Source organism: Lissotriton helveticus, chromosome 1_1 (genome assembly GCF_964261635.1).
Source record: "Lissotriton helveticus chromosome 1_1, aLisHel1.1, whole genome shotgun sequence".
Lineage (NCBI taxonomy): Eukaryota > Metazoa > Chordata > Amphibia > Caudata > Salamandridae > Lissotriton > Lissotriton helveticus.
In genome coordinates this window covers 648,738,021-648,757,604 of record NC_136057.1, presented here as the reverse complement: position 1 = coordinate 648,757,604, position 19,584 = coordinate 648,738,021, and the positions used below count along the sequence as shown (strand labels likewise).

The following is a 19,584-nucleotide window of genomic DNA, read 5'->3' as shown; positions in this document are numbered from 1 at the left end:
TGGCGGCGAAAATTGAAAAACATGACGCGCGCATTGTGGAGGCAGAACAGCGGATTTCAAGGGTGGAAGACGACCACAAAACCACATCGAAGACCTGCGGTGGCCTGGAAAAAACAGTGGAGAGCCTACGAGCCAGGGTGGAGGACCAGGAAGCCAGGTCCAGGCGCAATAACGTCCGGATTTCGGGTCTGCCGGAATCCACAAACACGGGGAAAATGGAGACCTACATCGAGACACTCATGAGAGAGATCTTTGGCTCTGAAAAACTGTCCTCAGTGTTCCTGGTGGAGCGTGCGCATCGTTCACTGGCACCTGTGCCGAAACCTGACGCTGCCCCGCGCATGATCATAGCCCGCATGCTAAATTACAGGGATAGAGACACGATCCTATGGCTGGCAAGAGAAATGGGTAAGATCACTCATCAGGGGAACACTCTGGAGTTCTATCCTGATCACACCATGGCGGTACAACTGGCTCGGAAAGAATTCGCTCCGGTGAAAAAGAAGTTGAGAGAACTGGGTTTGGAGTACGCCATGCTATACCCGGCGAAACTAAAAATCACCAATGGCGGGAAACCGGTTATACTACAAACAGTACAGGCGGCGCAGGAGTATATCAAGCAGCAAGGGAAGCAAAGGAAACCTCAAGATCGGAATGAACCGACAAGCGACGTGGAATGATTGATTCTGCTTTAGGCAATGCTGGACTGAGCTACGGAACTCACGAGAAAGACACCAGCCAGCAGCGACTACAGCCGACTGTGGGAACTGCTACGAGACACGGCGGCTGTGAATACAATGGACAGTGACATGGCGGTGATCATACGAACATACTGTGAGTACGGACTTTGATAATAGTATGCCGCTGGAGGAACAGCTCTGCAGTGAGTATCTGGGGAGCGGGCAACGGTGGGAGGGCGCGGCACAGGCCACTTGACAGGGGAGATAGACCGGATACCTCTGGCAGGCACTTTGTCTGCGCCGGTCGTCGGTCTGCTTGCCTGGCGTAAAAAGCTGTGTATGTCGAACGGTTCCGAATATCTGATAATTTACGACAAAGTATTGTGATGGGTCTGAAGGACTATGTTTGTACCATATAACACCGTTGTTTTTATTAGGTGGATTGGGGGGTTAGAGAAGGACTTACATGTGTACTAAATTGATGCTCACGCAAGCGTCTGTCCACGTCCACTATGTGGATGGAGATGTGTGAACCTGGTGACACCCCCCTGAGGGTGCGCCCCGAGACATGTTTTCTACTAAAGTTAAAAGTTGTTCAGGGATGGCTTTGGCAAAGTTTGGGTGCTAAAGTGGGAGGGGGGAGGGCAGGGAATCCGGGATCTATTCAGCTACAACCTCTGTGTCTGAGAAGCATGGCGAACTCCTTAGTCATGAAATACCATGCAGATAATGTTTTAATTCAGCATATACCATTGTTGCTTTCGATTTCCATGTTATGTGGCACTGCGGACCTACACCATCAGATGCAGAATCGACGTCTGACGTGTATGAATGCCATCCACACACATGCTCATGTCACGTAATAGTGCGCTGAAATTCCTCACATGGAATGTACGGGGTCTAGGCAACCCGAAAAAGATCAGGCAGATGTTTGCTTATTTTGACCGATTAAATGTTAACATCGTTTTCTTACAGGAAACGCACTTAGCACGAGACGGCACTTCCACATTAGGCACTAAATGGGCGGAATCTGTAACCAACTCGAACTACTCATCTTACTCTAGAGGGGTAAGCATTTTAATACGGAAGGGGACCAACTTTGAGATTACAAACGTACACAGAGATACAGAGGGGAGAAGCGTTGTTGTGGCAGGCACGGTTAGACGACGGAGGATACTGTTGGTGAACACGTATGGCCCTAACGTAGATGACCCGGGGTTTTTCAGTAATATATGGCACACCATAACTGACCTACAGACTGATCACGTATTATGGGGGGGCGATTTTAATGTGACACTGCAGGACTCTCTAGACAGGGCAACACACACATTGGAACAACATGGGAATGCCAGGACAATGCTGCAGGATGCCATGGAGGACCTGCAGATGGTAGATCTGTGGAGGGTTGGTAACCAAGGGGTGGCAGCAGCGACACACATTAACGCGGCGAACAACAGTTGGTCCAGACTGGACTACTGGCTTGGTACGCAAGAAGTACTTACATGGGTTGTAGATATCAAACACTTACCGCGAACACTATCCGATCACAACCCGGTGATGCTGGAAATTGTTATCCCACAGTATGAGCCACCACCCTTCACTTGGCGCTTCAATGCAGCTGCGTTGCGAGACCCCATATATGTTACCACAATACATAAGGCAATAGTTGATTACTTTGACCTGAACTGCCCGACAACTGCAGATCCGGGTCTGCTGTGGGAAGCCTTTAAGGCCACGATTAGGGGAGTCTGTATTAGTACGACCTCAGGCATCCTCAAAGATATCCGACAACAACTGCACACACGAGAAAAGGCCATTCAAGCACTGGAACAGATATACACCCGGACAGGAGACACTAAAGTATTGGGGGACATTCAGGCGCTGCTGACAGAGTATAACAAATTTGCATCAGACGAGCTTCAGTATGTATCTAAGCGGGCGACTGCTCGGCACTATGGAGAGGGGGGCAGGCCGGGCAGGGCACTGGCTGCTAAAATCTGCTCAGGTAAAACACCTCAAAATATAGCGTCCATTTGTACTCCAGTCGGAGAGGTAATTACTGATGTTAAGGGGATACTGAAAGAATTTATGACCACATATGGCACGCTTTACAAGGCGCGCCCGTCACCCTCGCAGACTGATTTACTGGCGGATATGGAGGATGTAGAGATAGCATGGCTAGCTGATGGACATAGGAAATACTTAGAGCGCCCTATAACAGTGGAAGAAGTCACAGACACCATTAAGCGTTTACCTAATAACAAGGCGCCGGGGCCCGATGGCTTCGTAACGGAATTCTATAAAATGTATGCTGACTTGCTCGCCCCGCACTTGGTGCGGCTATATGGGGCGGCACATGAAGCCCAGACGCTACCGGCATCTTTGAGGGAAGCCTTGCTCATTACGCTGTTAAAGCCGGGCAAGGAGGAAGACAAATGCGATTCATATCGCCCCCTTTCGCTATTAAATGTAGACACAAAAATCATAGCTAGTCTGCTGGCAGACAGGCTGAAACTGCTTATGCCCCTATTAATAAGACCCGACCAATCCGGATTCATCCCTGATAGGGCCACCACGCATAACACCCGCACATTGTTTGCATTGGCGCATTATCTGGCTCCTGAGACGAAGGCAGTGGCAGTGTTACTTGACGCTGCTAAGGCGTTCGATACTATTGGCTGGTCCTTTATTCAAGCAGTACTGGTGCGTATGGGATTTCCCCACATCTTTCTGGGATGGATATCGATGTTGTACACAAACTTAACTGCTCGCATCAGAGTGAACAGGTACATTTCGGAACCCATTCAGATATGCCGAGGAACTAGGCAGGGTTGCCCACTCTCGCCGATGCTGTTTGCGTTAATCTTGGAGCCGCTGGCGTGTAAAATCCGGCAACACCATCACTACTCTGCACTTCAAATGCCCTCACGTCCCATACTCATCTCGCTCTATGCGGATGACATGGTGTTGTATGTTAAAAATCCTGAACAGCACTTGAATCCGCTTTTAAGAGAATACATAAAATTTGGTCAACAATCCGGATTGCAGATAAATCCCTTATCTTGTCACTGACGGACAGCAGGCACCCAACGCACTTGGACTACCCACTAGAATGGCAGGAGGAACCCACAAAATATTTAGGAATATGGTTTCATAGGGACCCTGAATTGGTCATCCGGACTAATTACGGACGTGCCGTAACGTCCCTAGAAGACAAAATTAAAAGATGGAATAGACTTCCCCTATCCCTGGCGGACAGGGCCGCGATCGTCAAAATGGTACTTCTACCGAAATTCCTATATTTATTCAACAATATCCCGATAAAACCTCCAGCTGCAGTATTCCGAAGTATCAATACGTTGGTACTTAATTTGCTTTGGGCGGGGAAACAGGCGAGGATGGAACTGCGCACCATGACACTGCCATATGCTAGGGGGGGTTTCAAGGTGCCAGACTTCTACCTTTACTACTTATGCGCACAGGCGCAATTCGCGCACTTCTGGCACCATGACATACCCTTTTTGACACATGTGGCTGTAGAAGCGGGAGATGCCGACCCGATCCCACTAACTAGCATAATGACACATAAACGCCCTAGGTTACACGACCGAGATATCAATCCGGTTAACACTACCACGGAGGCGTGGAGATTGATGGGAAAGGCAGCAGACAGTCTACCACTCTATGCACCCACACTTCCACTAGCGCACCACCCGGCCCTTTCGGTTACACAGGAGCAGGTTGGCATGGATCTGTTGAAGCGGGCTGGCATAGACACACTGGGTGACATGTATGTGAATGGTGAATTCCAGACCCTGGACAAGTTACGATACATCAGCAACCCGTCCCCACTTTTCAGGTTCAACTACTACAGGCTGCAGAGGGCACTTCGGGAACACTACCCTACACACCCAGAAGAGCCAAAAACACTTGAATCCTTACGACTGCTCCTCACTACACCCACGGCGTCTCACCTAGTATCCAAACTATATGCAAGCATTCAAGGTGCGGTGGGGGGAAACACGAACAAGGCTAAGGACAAATGGAGTGCTGGGCTGGTGGAACCTCTAACTGACGAAGAGTGGGCTGCCTCTTGCATGCTTACTAGCATGTTGACACCAAACGGTAACTTGAAAATCATACATTATAAGTATTTACATCAGGTATACCATACACCTCAGCGACTGTATAAATACAGCTTGAGGGAAGATTCACAATGTTGCAGGTGTAAACAGGAAGATGCAGACTTCATGCATCTAGCGTGGCACTGTCGCAAAGTGGCGGGATACTGGGAACAGGTCATGCAAGTGCTGAATGGGATGCTCGGAGTCTCCATGCTGTGTGAGGCGAAAGTCTGTCTGTTGGGTATTGTTCCACAACTAAGAGCTTTGAAGCGCAAATTCTGTGCTGTTGCGCTTTTGCTAGCCAAAAGAAGGGTATCCATCCACTGGAACAGCAGGAGAGCCCCGGAGGTGAAGCACTGGCTTGAGGATATGGTTTACTGTCAGGACACGCTCAACACATACGAAGAGGAGTTGCCAGTCAGATCTAGGCCCAAAGACTATTGGGGGTTCCTGCGTGCCTATTTACTAGAACATGGCACGACAGAATCGGAAGCGGACACTGAGTAAAGTATACATCTGAGGACAATAGTCATAGAGCGGACAACTGTATGGTACTGGTACTGAGGAGGAAGGATGCTGTGATGCAGAGTGCTTGTAGCGAGAGGAGAATTACAAGTTGGGTAGTATATTGTTATGTTTAGTTCCTTTAAGCAAAACTGTGACAATGTAAGAATACTGGCAAGCATGTAAGCAAGTATAGCACTGACCGACAGATCTGAGGTTTATCAGATAACACGCCGCCGGTCCGCTGGATGTCGGCTGATTGGCTGTGTACACCTAACGCCATCTCTCTCTGTTGTGAGTGCATGTAGCCGGCCCGCTGCGGTTGTAGGCGAATTGAATGTAATTTTTTTGATTATGGAAAGTGCAATAAACATCTTACACCCAAAAAAAAAAAGGATGATCCTCTGATTAATGAGCTAGCATAAGCTACGCTGTTGGAAACACCGCAGTTTCCCCATCTCTACATGAGACTTGGGAACAGAAAGATGTACAGCAGCGTGGGGAGTGACCCGCCTCACAGCAGTGACAAAGGTCACTCCTTTCACCGCTGCGCGGCCTCTGTATAAGGGGAATCCTTCATCTGCGGTGGTAGCAGTGGTTCAGTAGCCATCCGACCGACTAACTTATAATACTTGGGTTTCTTTAGCAAGGGGTTGATATTGGCGTGTTTCCAGCTCTCCGGGAAGGTTGCTGTCTCAAAGGAAATGTTGATAGCTTTCTGGGGATGGGGTGCGATGGTGGTGCTGGCTTTGTTGAAGACGTGGTGCAGGCATGGGTCTGACGGAAAACCAGAGTGGATGGTGTTCATGATCTTGATGGTGTCGTCGTCGTTTATATTGGTCCTGGAGAGCAGGTGGTTGGTACAGATGGTCGTTGTGGGGGCGGAGGTCTCAGTGGTTGTCGGGGCAGTTGTGACGTCGAAGCTGTTGTGGATGTCTGTGATCTTGCAATGGAAGAAGTTGTCGTAGGTGTAGGAGCTGGGGTTGGAGAGTTCCTTCACAATTTTGAAGAGCTCTTTGCTCTTGTGTGCATTGTTGTTTGGGCGGTCTTTGAAGGAGGCCCTTTTGGCGGATCTGATGAGGTGGTGGTGTCTGTGGGTGGTGTCCTTGTGGGCTGGGTAACAGTCCGGTGTTTGTCCATGGTGCCAGTTCTTCTCTAGTTTTCAGCAGGTTTGCTTGGAGGCCCTGAGGTCTTCAGTTAACCAGCTGGCTTTCTTGCTGGTGTGGCTTTAGGAGGGTTTCTTGAACGGGGCGAGGGTGTTGCCGCAGTCGTTGATCCACTGTCTGAGGTTGAGTGCGGCAGAGTCGGGGTCGCTGGGGTCAGGGTGGGCTCTGGGCGAGTGTGGTCTCAAGCTGGTCTGCAGTGCCTTTGCTCCAGCGGCAGGCGGGGTGTCTGTTGGGTGGGGTGGTGCGTGGTGGGTTTCTGAAAGGTGAAGTGAATGCAGCGATGGTCAGTCCAGTGGTGTTTGGTGGTGTGGTTGAAGGCGGCGTGGGGGCGTGCGGAGAAGATGGGGTCAAGCGTGTGGCTGGCGGAGTGGGTGGGTATTGTGATGAGTTGTCTGAGTGTGGTCAGGTCGGGGGGGTCTGTAGATGATGTTTCCTCTGAGGGTGGTGTTGGGGTCGGTGTGGATCTGGAAGTGCAGGTGTTCCGAGGTGCTGAGGGTGTCATCGGTGTTGGTCGAGACTCTGAGAGTGTTCCAGTGGACGATGGCGATTCCTCCTCCTACTCCATTGGTGCGGTCTCTGTGGATGATGTTGTAGCCTTCCGGAATGGCTATGGCGATGTTGGGCGTCGAGGAGGGGTTCAGCCAGGTCTCCGTCAGGAAGGCAACGTCGGGGGAGGCTGAATCAAGGAGGTCCCAGAGTTCAACGTCGTGTTTGCAGGCGGAGCGGGTGTTGAGAAGGATGCATCTGAGGTGGTTTTGTTCTTTCCTGGCGGGTGGATTGGCGGAATGAGTGCTGGTGAAATTGCAGTTCCGGCAGGAGAAGGGTTCTTGGGTGCGTTTCGGGGCGGCCAGGAAGCAGGTGTGTGATTGTCCGGCATTGAGTGCGTGGAGGGTGCTGGCATCGTAGCGTAGGCGGGCGTCGTGGTGTTCGTGGTGGCCAGGGGGTCTGGCGCTGGGCGCGGTCCAGGGGCAGACGGGCGCAGACAGGCTTACCTTAGGCACGCCTTTGGCACGCCAGCAGCGCACCTGCTGCGCGGCCTCCATGTAAGGGGAGGTCGGAGGGAGGGGCAGCTGGGAAGCGGGGTGGAGAATGGGCACCCAGGGGGGCGAGGCCGCAGGTACGCAGAGGCAGGAAAACCGGTGGGGTACGGCGGGGAACAGAAGGCAAAATAGGGCCCAGACAAAATGGCAGGGGGGGGAGAAACAAGGAAATTAGGCAAAGCAGGAGGGAGACAAAAAGTAAATTAGGCAATGAGAGACACAACAGTACAACCAAAAGCAAAACAGCAGCAATGCAAGAAGACAAGTGCAGCCAAGCAGTACAGCAGCGTGGGGAGTGACCTGCCTCAGAGCAGGGTCAAAGGTCACTCCTTTCACCACTGCGCGGCCTCCATATAAGGGGAATCCTTCATCTGCGGTGGTAGCAGTGGTTCAGTAGCCATCCGACCGACTAACTTATAATACTGTGGGCGGTCCCGCAGTGTGGCAGTGGTCGGACCGCCGTAGTCATAACAAGACCCTTTGTTATTACGTGCACACCATGTGTGGTTCTGAATACTCTTCGCCTTTTTTTGGTTTTCTCATTCACAGGCTAATGCACAGTCATTTTTTGTTGACAGTCTCTAGTGTATGTTAGCTAACATGTACTATTAGTTTCAGAGTTCTACAAATAGACAGTTGCAAACTTCAATTGCCTTCTTTAATCTCACTCTATCAAAGTTTTCCATAGCAGAAAAAGAGTGAATATAAATTATGCGCAGCTACTCACAGGCATTGTATCCATTCGGCTCTTTATTTGTAAAATAATAAGTGCTGGTGCCCGAACTTTAGTTCTGAATTCCACAGCCGGTTCTATCAAATGCCGGTATGCCAAATACAAAGGCAGTGTAGTCCTGATTCTACCTCATCCGTCTTTCATCGGCCACCCGACACTTGCTGTCCGTTTATCAGACCCTTTCAGGTTCTTGCTCATCTGTGCTTCCTAACTATGTCATTGTTTTTCTGTATTTCTCTTCCTCCTTATTTCCCTCTTTGTGATGTTCTGTCTCTTGTGCTGGTTAAATTATAAGAAGGAACTATAAGAGCCAGTCCTCATAAAACGAGTATTGGTGGGCCCCTCCTGCAACCACCGGCTCAAATGAACCCCTCCCGTTGCCAAAGCAGGAGCCACATATGTTAAGTATGAAGAAAAATAAAATTGCAATCAGGCGCTGCAATGGTTCTGGTGATGGTTCATGGGTACTAAAGGCAAGCTTTGCTCTGAAGGCAAGCACCTGGTCAACTCTTTTAAATGGAAAAAAGTGGGCCCAAATGTGTATAGGAGTTGTCACATGATCAAGATTTCTAAACAGTTCTTTAGCTATATCAAATGTTCAACATGAGTTTCATATATTTAAGCTCAGCATCTCAGTGATAACAATTATGGTGGCCCTATTAGTGCAGACAGTCCATGAGAAACATTTATAATCTGACTGATAAAAGGATCGAGTACAGTGTCTTTACATCTTCCTGTTTTCTTCCAGATAGGGCCCCACGAGCTGGATTATGACAGTTTGATATTTTCAGGGATGCAGTTTAAGCACACGTTGTTAATAAAAGTTTCCGACCAGGGAGAACCTTCACTGACAAGTAAGTATCAACTTATCATTCTGCACCATGCAGTTAGTGCAGTAGAAGCACTCAGGCCCTTGTCCATCGTGTGATACCAGGCCCAACTAGGGCAGTGCATGGAAAGAAGTGTCTGTCTCACATAGCTATTGGCAAACCTAGTCAATCTGAACTACTAGACAGACCACCCACTATTTCCAGTGCAATGTAAGCGTCTGAACCTATGAAATCATTAAAGTCTAATAAATAATGAATAATTGGATGCAAATAAGTATGGCCTTGGCTCAGTAGAACAAACTAGCATCACCGAATTCCAGAAGTGTTCCTACGCTGTAATATTCGCAGATGTCTGATATTCAGTCGCTTACATCATGTATTTGAAGTTCTTCAGTAAAATTACAATTGCATCTATGTCATTCGTTTAATATTCCAGATTCGCATGGCCAAATGCCTCAAGGTAATTGTATGTGTTGTGGCACTAAATTTTTTAACTTGACCCTCTCTGCAGGGTCAACTCCAAAATGTTTGCCTTCGCCCTCCTGTTTTTGCTGACTTCGTTTTTGTGACCCACAGCTAATCAGTGCAAAGTGCTTGTGCTCTCTTCATTAAACATAGAAACATTGGCTTCCACTCAATTGGCATATTTTATTTGACTTGTTAGTCCCTAGTAAAGTGGTACTACCTATACCCAGGACCTGTGAATTACATGATACTAGTGGGCCTCCAGCACTGATAGTGCAAACCTACTTAAATAGCATTTTAAACATGTCTCAGGCCTACGTTGCAGACTGTGTGTGCAGTTGTCAACTGCCATTTTGACCTGGCAAAATAAAACGTTTGCAGAGCTAAACCTACATTTTGATATGCATAAATCACCACTTGGATAGGCCCTAAACAGCCTACAGGGCATGTATTTAGAAGGTTGGGCAAGTACTTTTAACTTTTGCATGTCCTAGTAGTGAAAAGCTCTTAAACTTGTTTTTCACTACTGCAAGGCCTGCATCTGTATAGGACAGCACTTGGGGGCATATCATCAAGAAACAGCATTAACATTATCGCCGCTTTAGCAGCAGGAAACTTCTGCTAAAGCAGCGATAATGGGCTTGATAATATGCTCTTGTGAATTCCCATAGAAGCCCAGGTTCTGGTGTGAACCTGTGCTTTTATGAGAATTCACAAGGTCATATTATCAAGCCCATTATTGCTGCTTTAGCAGCAGTTTCCTGACGCTAAAGCGGCAATAATTTTTACGCCGTTCTTGATAATATGCCCTTTGGTTCCCTTATTACATCTAATAAGTGACAACTTTCAATTTGGGGCATGTTAGAATGTTGAGTTTGGTGTCTATGAAATTGTTTTCAAAACCCTCTTAAATGGTAAAGTCGGATTTTATGTCAGAAAGTTTGACGCTGGACTCCACGAGTTGTGAGTTTTGCTCCCCAAGTGGTGCCGCTCTGGTCCTGGATCCTTGTAAGTGGATTTGAAGGTGCTCTGTCAGCTAAGCTGTGGTCCTGTGACACATCTCCTCACAGCTCTGCTTTACAAATGGTGCAACACAATGCATCCCTGATGCCAGACTTCATATCACAGCCCACAGACTCCTTTTGAAGCTGCTGCTGCACGATGCATCCTCGATGCAGGCCTTTGCATCACAAGCCCCTTGTTGATGGCATCATTGATGATGATGCATGACTTCAGATTGCAGCCCCTCAGCTTCTTGTGAATCGCTAGTGTGCAATGCATCTTCGATGGAGAACTTTGCATTGCAAGCGCCTCATCGACAGCATCTTCGACGGTGATGTAGGACTCCGCAAATAAACCTTAGAAATTCCCTGAAAAAAACAAAAGCTAAAGTAACATTATAGTTAGATGTCATAAAAAGATCTGCTTTTCTTTAAAAAAAAAACTTTAGAAAGTTACAAAAAAGTAAAGTAATATTAGGTGAATATGTCAGTACAAAATTAACATTTTAAACAAAAAACAACACAGAAATTCACCAGTTCTAGCTAGCTATAACTTGCGCCCAAGCCATACACCGCTTATGACCTCACATAGTACTTCACTCATGACATGTTCTATCACATAATTTATGGCATCACTGATGACATCTCAAATGACAACAAGATGATTTATAAAGTTTTCAATACGTCTACACACCTATGATGTATTAGGCACATATGCGTTTTGTAGGCACTGCTGGACACAGGCTGTAGAAAATTAGGTAGAAATGTAATATAGTAGCTACTCGCCACAATGTAAACTATAAATCAAAGTAACACAGTCATTGGATGGTGTAATCAGAGATGTCATCAATGATAATGTTGTAACTGACATATTCACAAAACTATAACGCCACGTTAACCTTAGTTTATTTCAGTGAATTTCTAGGAATTGTTTTTTTATCACACTAAACTATAATGTTACTTTAACCTTTGTTTTTTTTGTGAATTTCTAAGTTAGAGATGGAAAGAAGAACTGCAGTTTATTGGTTGGCGATATACTCTGCTCTGTTGGAGAAGTTTGCAGAGTTTTGCCCACTCCGTGCCTTGCTTGCAACGTGTAGTTCCAGCAAAACTCTGCCAACTGCTCTGCAGCAGCGTTTTTTCTTGCATGCGGCACACAAACATTAGGTTGGCGAGTTTGAATTTGCATTCCCTACCATGATTTTCGGATGCTAGAATGCCACTCGGTGAGATTTTCTCAGCACGGCCAGTCGAGGCAAGTCACTACTGCGTTGCGAAAGGTGCCGCTCAAGTAGAAAACCTACTCGAGCATCAGCAAGAAGGAGTGCCCTCTGGCATGCCAAATGGTGTCATTCGTGCTGAATTTAAAGTATGGAGTAATTGCACTGGCTATGAAAGGCCAGCACCACTGTTAACCTTGAAGATGAGGGCCTTTAAGAAGGAAGCAGGCCTTTAATGGCTTGTGTAGTCCAGCTATGGTGTAAGGGTATTAGAGCAGTCTATCCCCTGAAGGCAGAACATCCTAATTAGTAAACCAAAGTCTTTACAGCTGAGAGTATAGACCCCCCTCCATGCTCCGAAGTCTTTGTTTCATAGCTGTTCCTGTGATTGTTCAACACAAAACAGCATGTGCAGAGCCACAGCTTTTGTCTGTTGGTAATTCACAGCAACAGCTGTGAAAGGGGGATATTTTCCAGTACAATGATGAATGTATGTAGTAGTGTATAGAGAAATAGTGACATCTCTAGGCCCGGGCGCAGCAGGCGTAGTTGCACTACGCAGAGCTCCACGGAGTTGCCCAAAAACTCAGTGCAGCTCCGATCCATGCCTCCCAACACCCCGTAATAAATATTTTTAAATTAGAATTTACAATTAAAGTAAATTAAAAGTGCACTTACCTTACGTCGGACTCCCGGGCTGCCCTCCTCCTCCTCGCCGTAATCTCAGCAGTGTCCCCGGCTGCCCTCCTCCTCCTCCTTGCCGTAATCCCATACATTATGGTAAGACTGCGCATGCGTGTGCATGCACAGTCCAACCATGACATATGCCTGCCATAGGTAATTAGGGCAGGGGAGGAGGAAAGTAGCCCGGGGACACCGCGGTAAGGTAAGTGCACTTTTAATTTACTTTAATTGTAAGTTTTAGTCAACACATTTTTTTTCCGAGTAGCAGGGCGGCATAAGGGTCCAGGGCTGAACTCCGCTCCGCTGTGGATTCGGAAGTTTTGCAAGAACTTCACGTTCTCCACAGAACGTAAAGTATGCAAAATTCTGCAAACTCCACCAGTGGAGCGGTGTTCAGTGCCCAGGGTTAGACATCTTCACCAATACCTCTCCCCAGTGTAATGATTGTATATAGTATAATTTACTTACCAACGTTAATCTGTGTTGAAAACTGTCTGTTCAATCATGGATGCACATACAAAGATGCAGATGCACACTGGTCTGTCTGCTAAGAACCCTCCCCAGTATAATGGACATATGTAAAAGTTTGCAGAGAGAGATTGTGTCCTAGTGACATCTCCTCCTAAGGTAATGGTAGTTGTGTGTGAAGAGGGAGTAATCTCTCTTCTAAGAACCTTTCCTGGCCTCAATTAAATGCATAAGGTAACAGTATTTAAAAGATGAGTTAATAATGTTGTCTGGGATGAAAGTGTAGAGAGAGAAGTGTATTAAGTACAGTGTGCTACAAGAGCGCGCTATATACTTACACTATTGTTTTGTTTATACATATGAGAAATACAGTGTGTGGAAAGACTATTCTCTTAGCTAACACTTTTTCTCATAGTGATTATGATTTCTATTAGGGTGTGGAAAGAGACTGACCTTTTTCATGACCACAGGGATCTATCCTGAGTCCCCTTTTGTTTAATTTGTACCTCCGCCCACTACCCTACCTTGCAGAGAACTTCGGTCTGGTTTTGATGACCTATGCAGACGACTCTCAGATTCTGTTTTCACTATCTAAATCTGACTCGTCTGATTCTTCTGCACTTAAAACAGGCCTCCATGAAATTTTCTGCTGGATGTCGGCCAACCAACTCAAATTAAATGGGGAAAAAACGGAGATCCTTCTCCTAGGGAACAGTAAAGATCTCTGGAGCGACTCCCATTGGCCGACTTCACTAGGCAAGCTTCCGACCCCAGCCACTCAGGTCAGAAATCTTGGGGTCATCATTGATGACAGCTTATCTATGGTGCAACAAGCAAATAAAGTGGCTGGCATATGTTTTACTATTCTCAGATGGTTACGCAAGATTGTCTGGATGCTACCACCGACCACCCAGAAGACCGTAGTCAATGCCTTAGTGACATCTCGGCTTGACTACGGTAACATCTTGTACCTGGGTGCAAACAAAGCAGTAATAAGACGCTTACAACTGGTGCAAAATACTGCGGCCAGACTGCTTTGCAGAATTCCGAGATATGCCAGGATCACTAAACATCTCAGGGACCTGCACTGGCTCAGGGTCGAAAATCGGATTCGCTTTAAAACCCTGAGCTACCTGTTCAAAATCAAAGCCGGGACTGCTCCCAAGTATCTTCAAGATCTTGCCAAGCCTTACCTACCCAACCGCAATCTTCGCTCAGTTACATCAGCGAACTTTGCGGTACCAAGGTACAAACGGGCTAGAATGGGCGGAAGATCCTTTTCATTTCTGGGTCCAACTCTTTGGAACACACTGCCCACTGCAATACGCAAAGAAGAAAACTATAGGAGTTTCAGAAAAAGTGTGAAAACCTGGCTGTTTGATAAATAATTTGCCTTTGGATCTGTTTTCTCTCTAGTTGTGTCCTGTGTCTTTGCTGTTGCGGCGCCGGGAAACCCTTTGTGGGTAGCTGTGCGCCTTATAAATGCTATAAAATAAATAAATACATAAATAAATACTTGCCAACCTGATAGTAAAGAAAATAACATATTAACTTATGTTTACTATATTTATCTTACTCATACAATGAAAATATTACATTTATTTAACTTCCTTCAAAAACATTGTTCGTTGTTCTCAGAACTTGAATTAATTTACACTGAGTATATTCTGATATACCATTTATTATGTATATATACACACCAGAATACTAACAGTATGTATGGCCTGAATAGTTAATTAAAATGCAATCCCGAATGGAACTGTGGGGAAAAATAAATCAGTTATATTTATTTTAAAAAACTAATATGTTATATGTATCAAACTACCATTTTAGAAACAGTTTATTGGCATCACACACAGAAACTGTCATTATGAATTTTAATTTACAAGAGAAAGTCATTACTAAAGTGATGTAAGAAGTTTCTAATATATACATGAATGCTTATTAATTTATTTTTTGAGGACTTCATTTACTATAATAAAAAGTTAAATCATGATATAGTTGTGGAGCACAGTTATCTTGCACAGCAATTCCAAACGCTACTGACATGCAATCTGGTGCTAAAAGGTACACAAATTGATCTGAATCAATGTAATTTCTGCCTAAATAGTAACAATTAACACACTCATTATTCTATGAATAGTTTGTTTTAAAGAATTCATTTATTGCAATTCCCTCTTTTTCTAACACATTTAGCAATACCATTATAAACTCCTGTGCATCATGCTGCACATTCAAAGTGAACTGTGTATCACCATTACATTGTTCAACAATACCATGTATTTCAGTGTGTACTAAACTGAGAAGATTTATGAAAGTTTAACTTAAAGGTTTCCCTTTGTTTCGTTCAATGTTTTCAACCACCAGTTGTAGGTGAAATAGATCATTAACTACTACATTACAACTCCTGAAGATCAACTCCTGAAGTGCTTGACAATGGAACACCTATTACATTATTCACTTCATTCGTTTTTTACCTGTTTGTAAGATTCTTCACTTGTTTTTGAAACTTTTGAACAATCTGCAAACTCAGCAGCTTTTTGCTTCCTATCACTTGGATGTTTCTAAACAATGGGTTATGAGCTTAGATAAGGAGCATACAGCCCTCTCAAACCTTTGTATTCTATCACACATGAAGAACCAGCATTGACTTTGCTCTTATCAAACTGAAGAAGGTACAATGATGAAAATGACCTAACCTGTGATAGAGCAACATAAGGCATGCCTTCTTTGATTAATGTGTGACCTGTATTTCTCATTGCTGCACCGACACTTAACCCATGAGATTTGCGAAAGGTAATAACAAAGGCCAAACACAGAGGAAACTGTTGTCTTCTCACATGGAGGTATTTACCAACAGAAATCTATCAGTGCACCTTCCAATTTTTTTTTAGTCTTCAATATGATCAAATGGAATCAAAATATATTTGTAATTTGATCTATTGTGATATATAATGAAGTCGATCACATTTCCCATTGCACCGTTCACTAACCCCTCCTTGACATTCAGATTTTGTTGCACAATTGTTCTTTCATTTCTACACAAATCTAGTGTTATTTCTAAACCAGCAGTATGTGAAACTGTTTTCTCTTGTGATGCAATGTTTTTTTTTACCACTGATTGACATAGTGTTATGATTAAACCCTGATGTTCCATTTTATCTTTACTATTCAAAGTTACAATATATTGTTTATCCATATGAATGATTTCTACATTAAGCTGAGTGCACTCATCCAATGGTGGCATGAGGCACAAAATCTGTTTGTGAGTTTTCATAATATGTTGCATTACAGAAGCTGGTGAGATGTTGTGTGGTAACAGATACCTAATCATGAGAAAAGCAAAAGCTTTCTTTGCTTCTTTCCTAATAATTCCCCTTTTCATGTCTTTTAATATATTGCGATACTCCACATCTACAGCTTGTCTCATATTTAGTTTTAATTCAGCATACTGAAAATATTGTTGTATAACATTTTAGGACCCTATTGTAATTTTCCCAATTCATGCTCTTATATAGGTATAAATCACCATATCCTTATATAGGCTTAGAAATCATAACCATATTTAGACATAGCTCATGCAGTCCAAATACGGCAGGGCTACTTCCAATAGTTCCGAAAATCCACAACGATTTCTTCGAAAACTCGGCTTCAGCAGCTAGGGACTTCCCCTTGCTCGAATACTGACTTGTCCAAGAACTCATGGAGTTTTAAAAGAACTGAGACTCTTTAATGACGTTATTATGTCCACCTTAACATCAAACTTGGGACCTTCAAGGTATAAATATGCCCACACTTGCCATAGCAAACACGCAGTGGTTTGGAGCAGTTTGACTATCTACTTGCCGGACGCATCCTGCTTCAGCAAGTGCCAAAGGAAGACGACCCTCCAGCAGACGCACTGAGAGAGACGCTGTCTTTTCTCCTGCCAAGATATCGAGCTCCAGTGTTTCCAAGCTACACTTGCAGGTTGTTGGGAAATTGAGTCCTGAGATTGACCTTCTTCATTCTAAACCAAGGTACGGAGCTGATTAGACCCTAAGAGAAATCTTGGATAGATTCTTGGCAAAGAATTCTACATTTATGCTACACCTCACTTACTTCTTCCCTCGTACTAAGCTTAGGTTAGGTACATCAGGGTAGGCATATTGTAGAAGCACCAGTTGAGTACTTTTTAGCCTCTGTTATTTATGTATGCATTCATCTATGGTCTAGGAACCATAGATGAATGCAGTATTATTTTATTCTACTCTTTTTACTTTATGCACTATATTTTGCAACCAGTTTTACGATTGTAGCAGTTCATTTCTCATGCTTGAGAAAGGAGACTGTTCAATAAATCCTTTTATTGAAAACACCCGTCTAACTATTTCTCTGCACCTCTAGAGAAACGAAGCATGCACGAATGCGAGCGAGCATCTCACAAGCCTTTCATTGACCCAACTGCCCTGCTATACAAATAATTGTAGAACTTTAGTTTCTCAAAAAACGCTGAATTGATTTACACCAAATCACAAAAAGCACAGGTTTTTGCTATAGCCTTGCCTAAAGAAGTCTATGGAAAATGCTCGGGGATTTTAATTTTTGGACCCCTTTTTTGCTGGCCCACACTTGATGGATCATCCCGCAACTTTTCTGCCACAAACTAGTCAAACAGTAGCAACTATTTGGGCAGAATGGTGGAGATTCGTCAAGCGGTGTCAACATTATTAGCATCACAGGGGTGCTGGAGAGCCCGGCTGCAAGATGGCCGCCACTCTGTGAGGCTCTGCAGGTTGGACAGGAAATCCTCACTTTATCCACTCATCTAAGCTGCAGCAACACAGATTAGATTGTAGGGGGTGATTCCATAGCCATTTGGACCCTGCCTCGAGACAGTGAGTGCCATAGCATAAACTATAGAACAGGACCTAGCTGCTGGTACAGCCTCCAGCCCTGGCACAGATGAACTGTGATGTGCAGGACAGAAGCCCCTAAGCTGTAAATTCTCCTGCGAAAACATAGCAGAAGGTGGACACGAGGGGCAGGAATTTGATGTGCAGCCCCCCCAGAGGTGAGCAGTGATTAATGGGAAACTGACAACCGCTGCGGAGGCAAACCAGGCGGCACCGTGAGTAAAATCGACTCTGCAGCCGGAAGGGAGGCACTGTAGGCCTCATTGAGGGAGTCTGGAAGTGCTGGCCAGGGAATAACTGGAAGCCGGAGGTGGAGGTGAGGAAGCTCCCAGGGCTGCTACAGCATCAGTATAGAGTATCTGAAAGAGTCAGCGCAGATTTATATATAGGAGGCGGGCAGCCGCCTGACCGAGACACGGCCAAGGAGTAGATGTCTTGGTAGTGCGCTGACATCGGGACCAGTGCGGCAGGGCCTCGTGAGCGGCGGAGGTACCTGTGATACGGCAGAGCCATAGGCATTTCGGGAAACCATCGGGGCTACAATAATAGAATACTTTGCTCTTAATGAGGGCACAGTTGAGTCCCGTTCAATGCTATGGGAGGCCTTCAAGACATTTATACAGGGAGAATGTATTACACAGCTGGCGGGAGTACTGCACCCGCTGCAGGGAGAACTTAAGCAAATTGAAGAAGAGAATGTTTCACTACTAATAATGTAGAGATACTGAGCGGCATGAGAGACAAGATCAGAGACTTTGAAGAGGCGGCCTTGCATGAGACTCACTATCATGGCAGGGAGGCGAGTGCTAGGAGATATGGAGAGAGAGATTGGGCAGGTAAGACTTTGGCGGGCGTCCTCAGAAAGCCCTGGGCGATTGATTATATTGCGGAACTATGCACTTCCGGAAATGACACAGTGGTAGGTCAGGAAGTTGTCCAGATGGAAATGGTTTCTTTTTAAACCTCTTTAAATGAGACAAACTAATGAAGGTTCCTTCCTGATCTTGGTAAGTTTTTTTGACTCAATACAGCTGCTCTGACTTTGAAATGTGCACTGAAGCAATCTGGACAAGCCATTCACAGAAGAGGAGGTGATTAGGGTAATTTGCGCTTTGCTGAGAGATAAGGACCCAGGTCTGGATTGCCTATTGGCAGCATTTTATAAATAAAATACAACATTACTAGCTCCAAACCTCATAAATAAGTATGAGGAGTCACTTGAAAAGGGGGTGCTTCAACGTCACTTCGTGAAGCGCTTCTCACTATGGGCCATATGTATCAAGGCCAAATGGTATGTTGGAAAGAATTTGGGTGCAAAATAAGGAATCGCAAAATTTGCCATTCCTTATTTTGCGATTGCATTTAAGGAATCGCAAATTTTGCGATTCCTTAAATGAAATGTATTAAGCAAAAAAAATTCCAAAATGCCCTTAAGGAATCGCAAATTACCACTAACTTCTAGTTGGTGGTAAGTTGCGATTTCCTTGAAAAATGCACATTTCAGCATTTTTCAAAGTGCCATGTGACGCACATACATGCCCTTAGGGCATGTATGTGCACCACATGTGCACCCATGCTTATTTCAGGGGTGCAACCGGGTGTTCTTTTGGACACCCCTGCACCCTTGAAATTATTCTCAGTTTGCGATTCGCAAATTGCAAATCGCAAATTGAGAAAAAACTCCCATTCCTTCCTATGGGCAATTATTCCTTAATTGCGAATTTGCAATTTGCGAATTCGCAATTAAGGAATATCAAGAAATCGCTAAAAAATT

The 19,584-nt window shown here is 45.2% G+C and overlaps 1 protein-coding gene across 1 annotated transcript in view; it reads left to right on the top strand.

Annotated features, from left to right (window-relative positions):
• LOC144762581 (cadherin-related family member 4-like) overlaps nucleotides 1-19,584 on the top strand; it is a 372,673-nt gene that overhangs the window by 79,167 nt on the left and 273,922 nt on the right. The window contains exon 5 of the mRNA XM_078647805.1: nucleotides 8,996-9,101. Coding sequence (XP_078503931.1) covers nucleotides 8,996-9,101 — 106 coding nt within the window. The remainder of the gene's footprint in view (nucleotides 1-8,995; nucleotides 9,102-19,584) is intronic.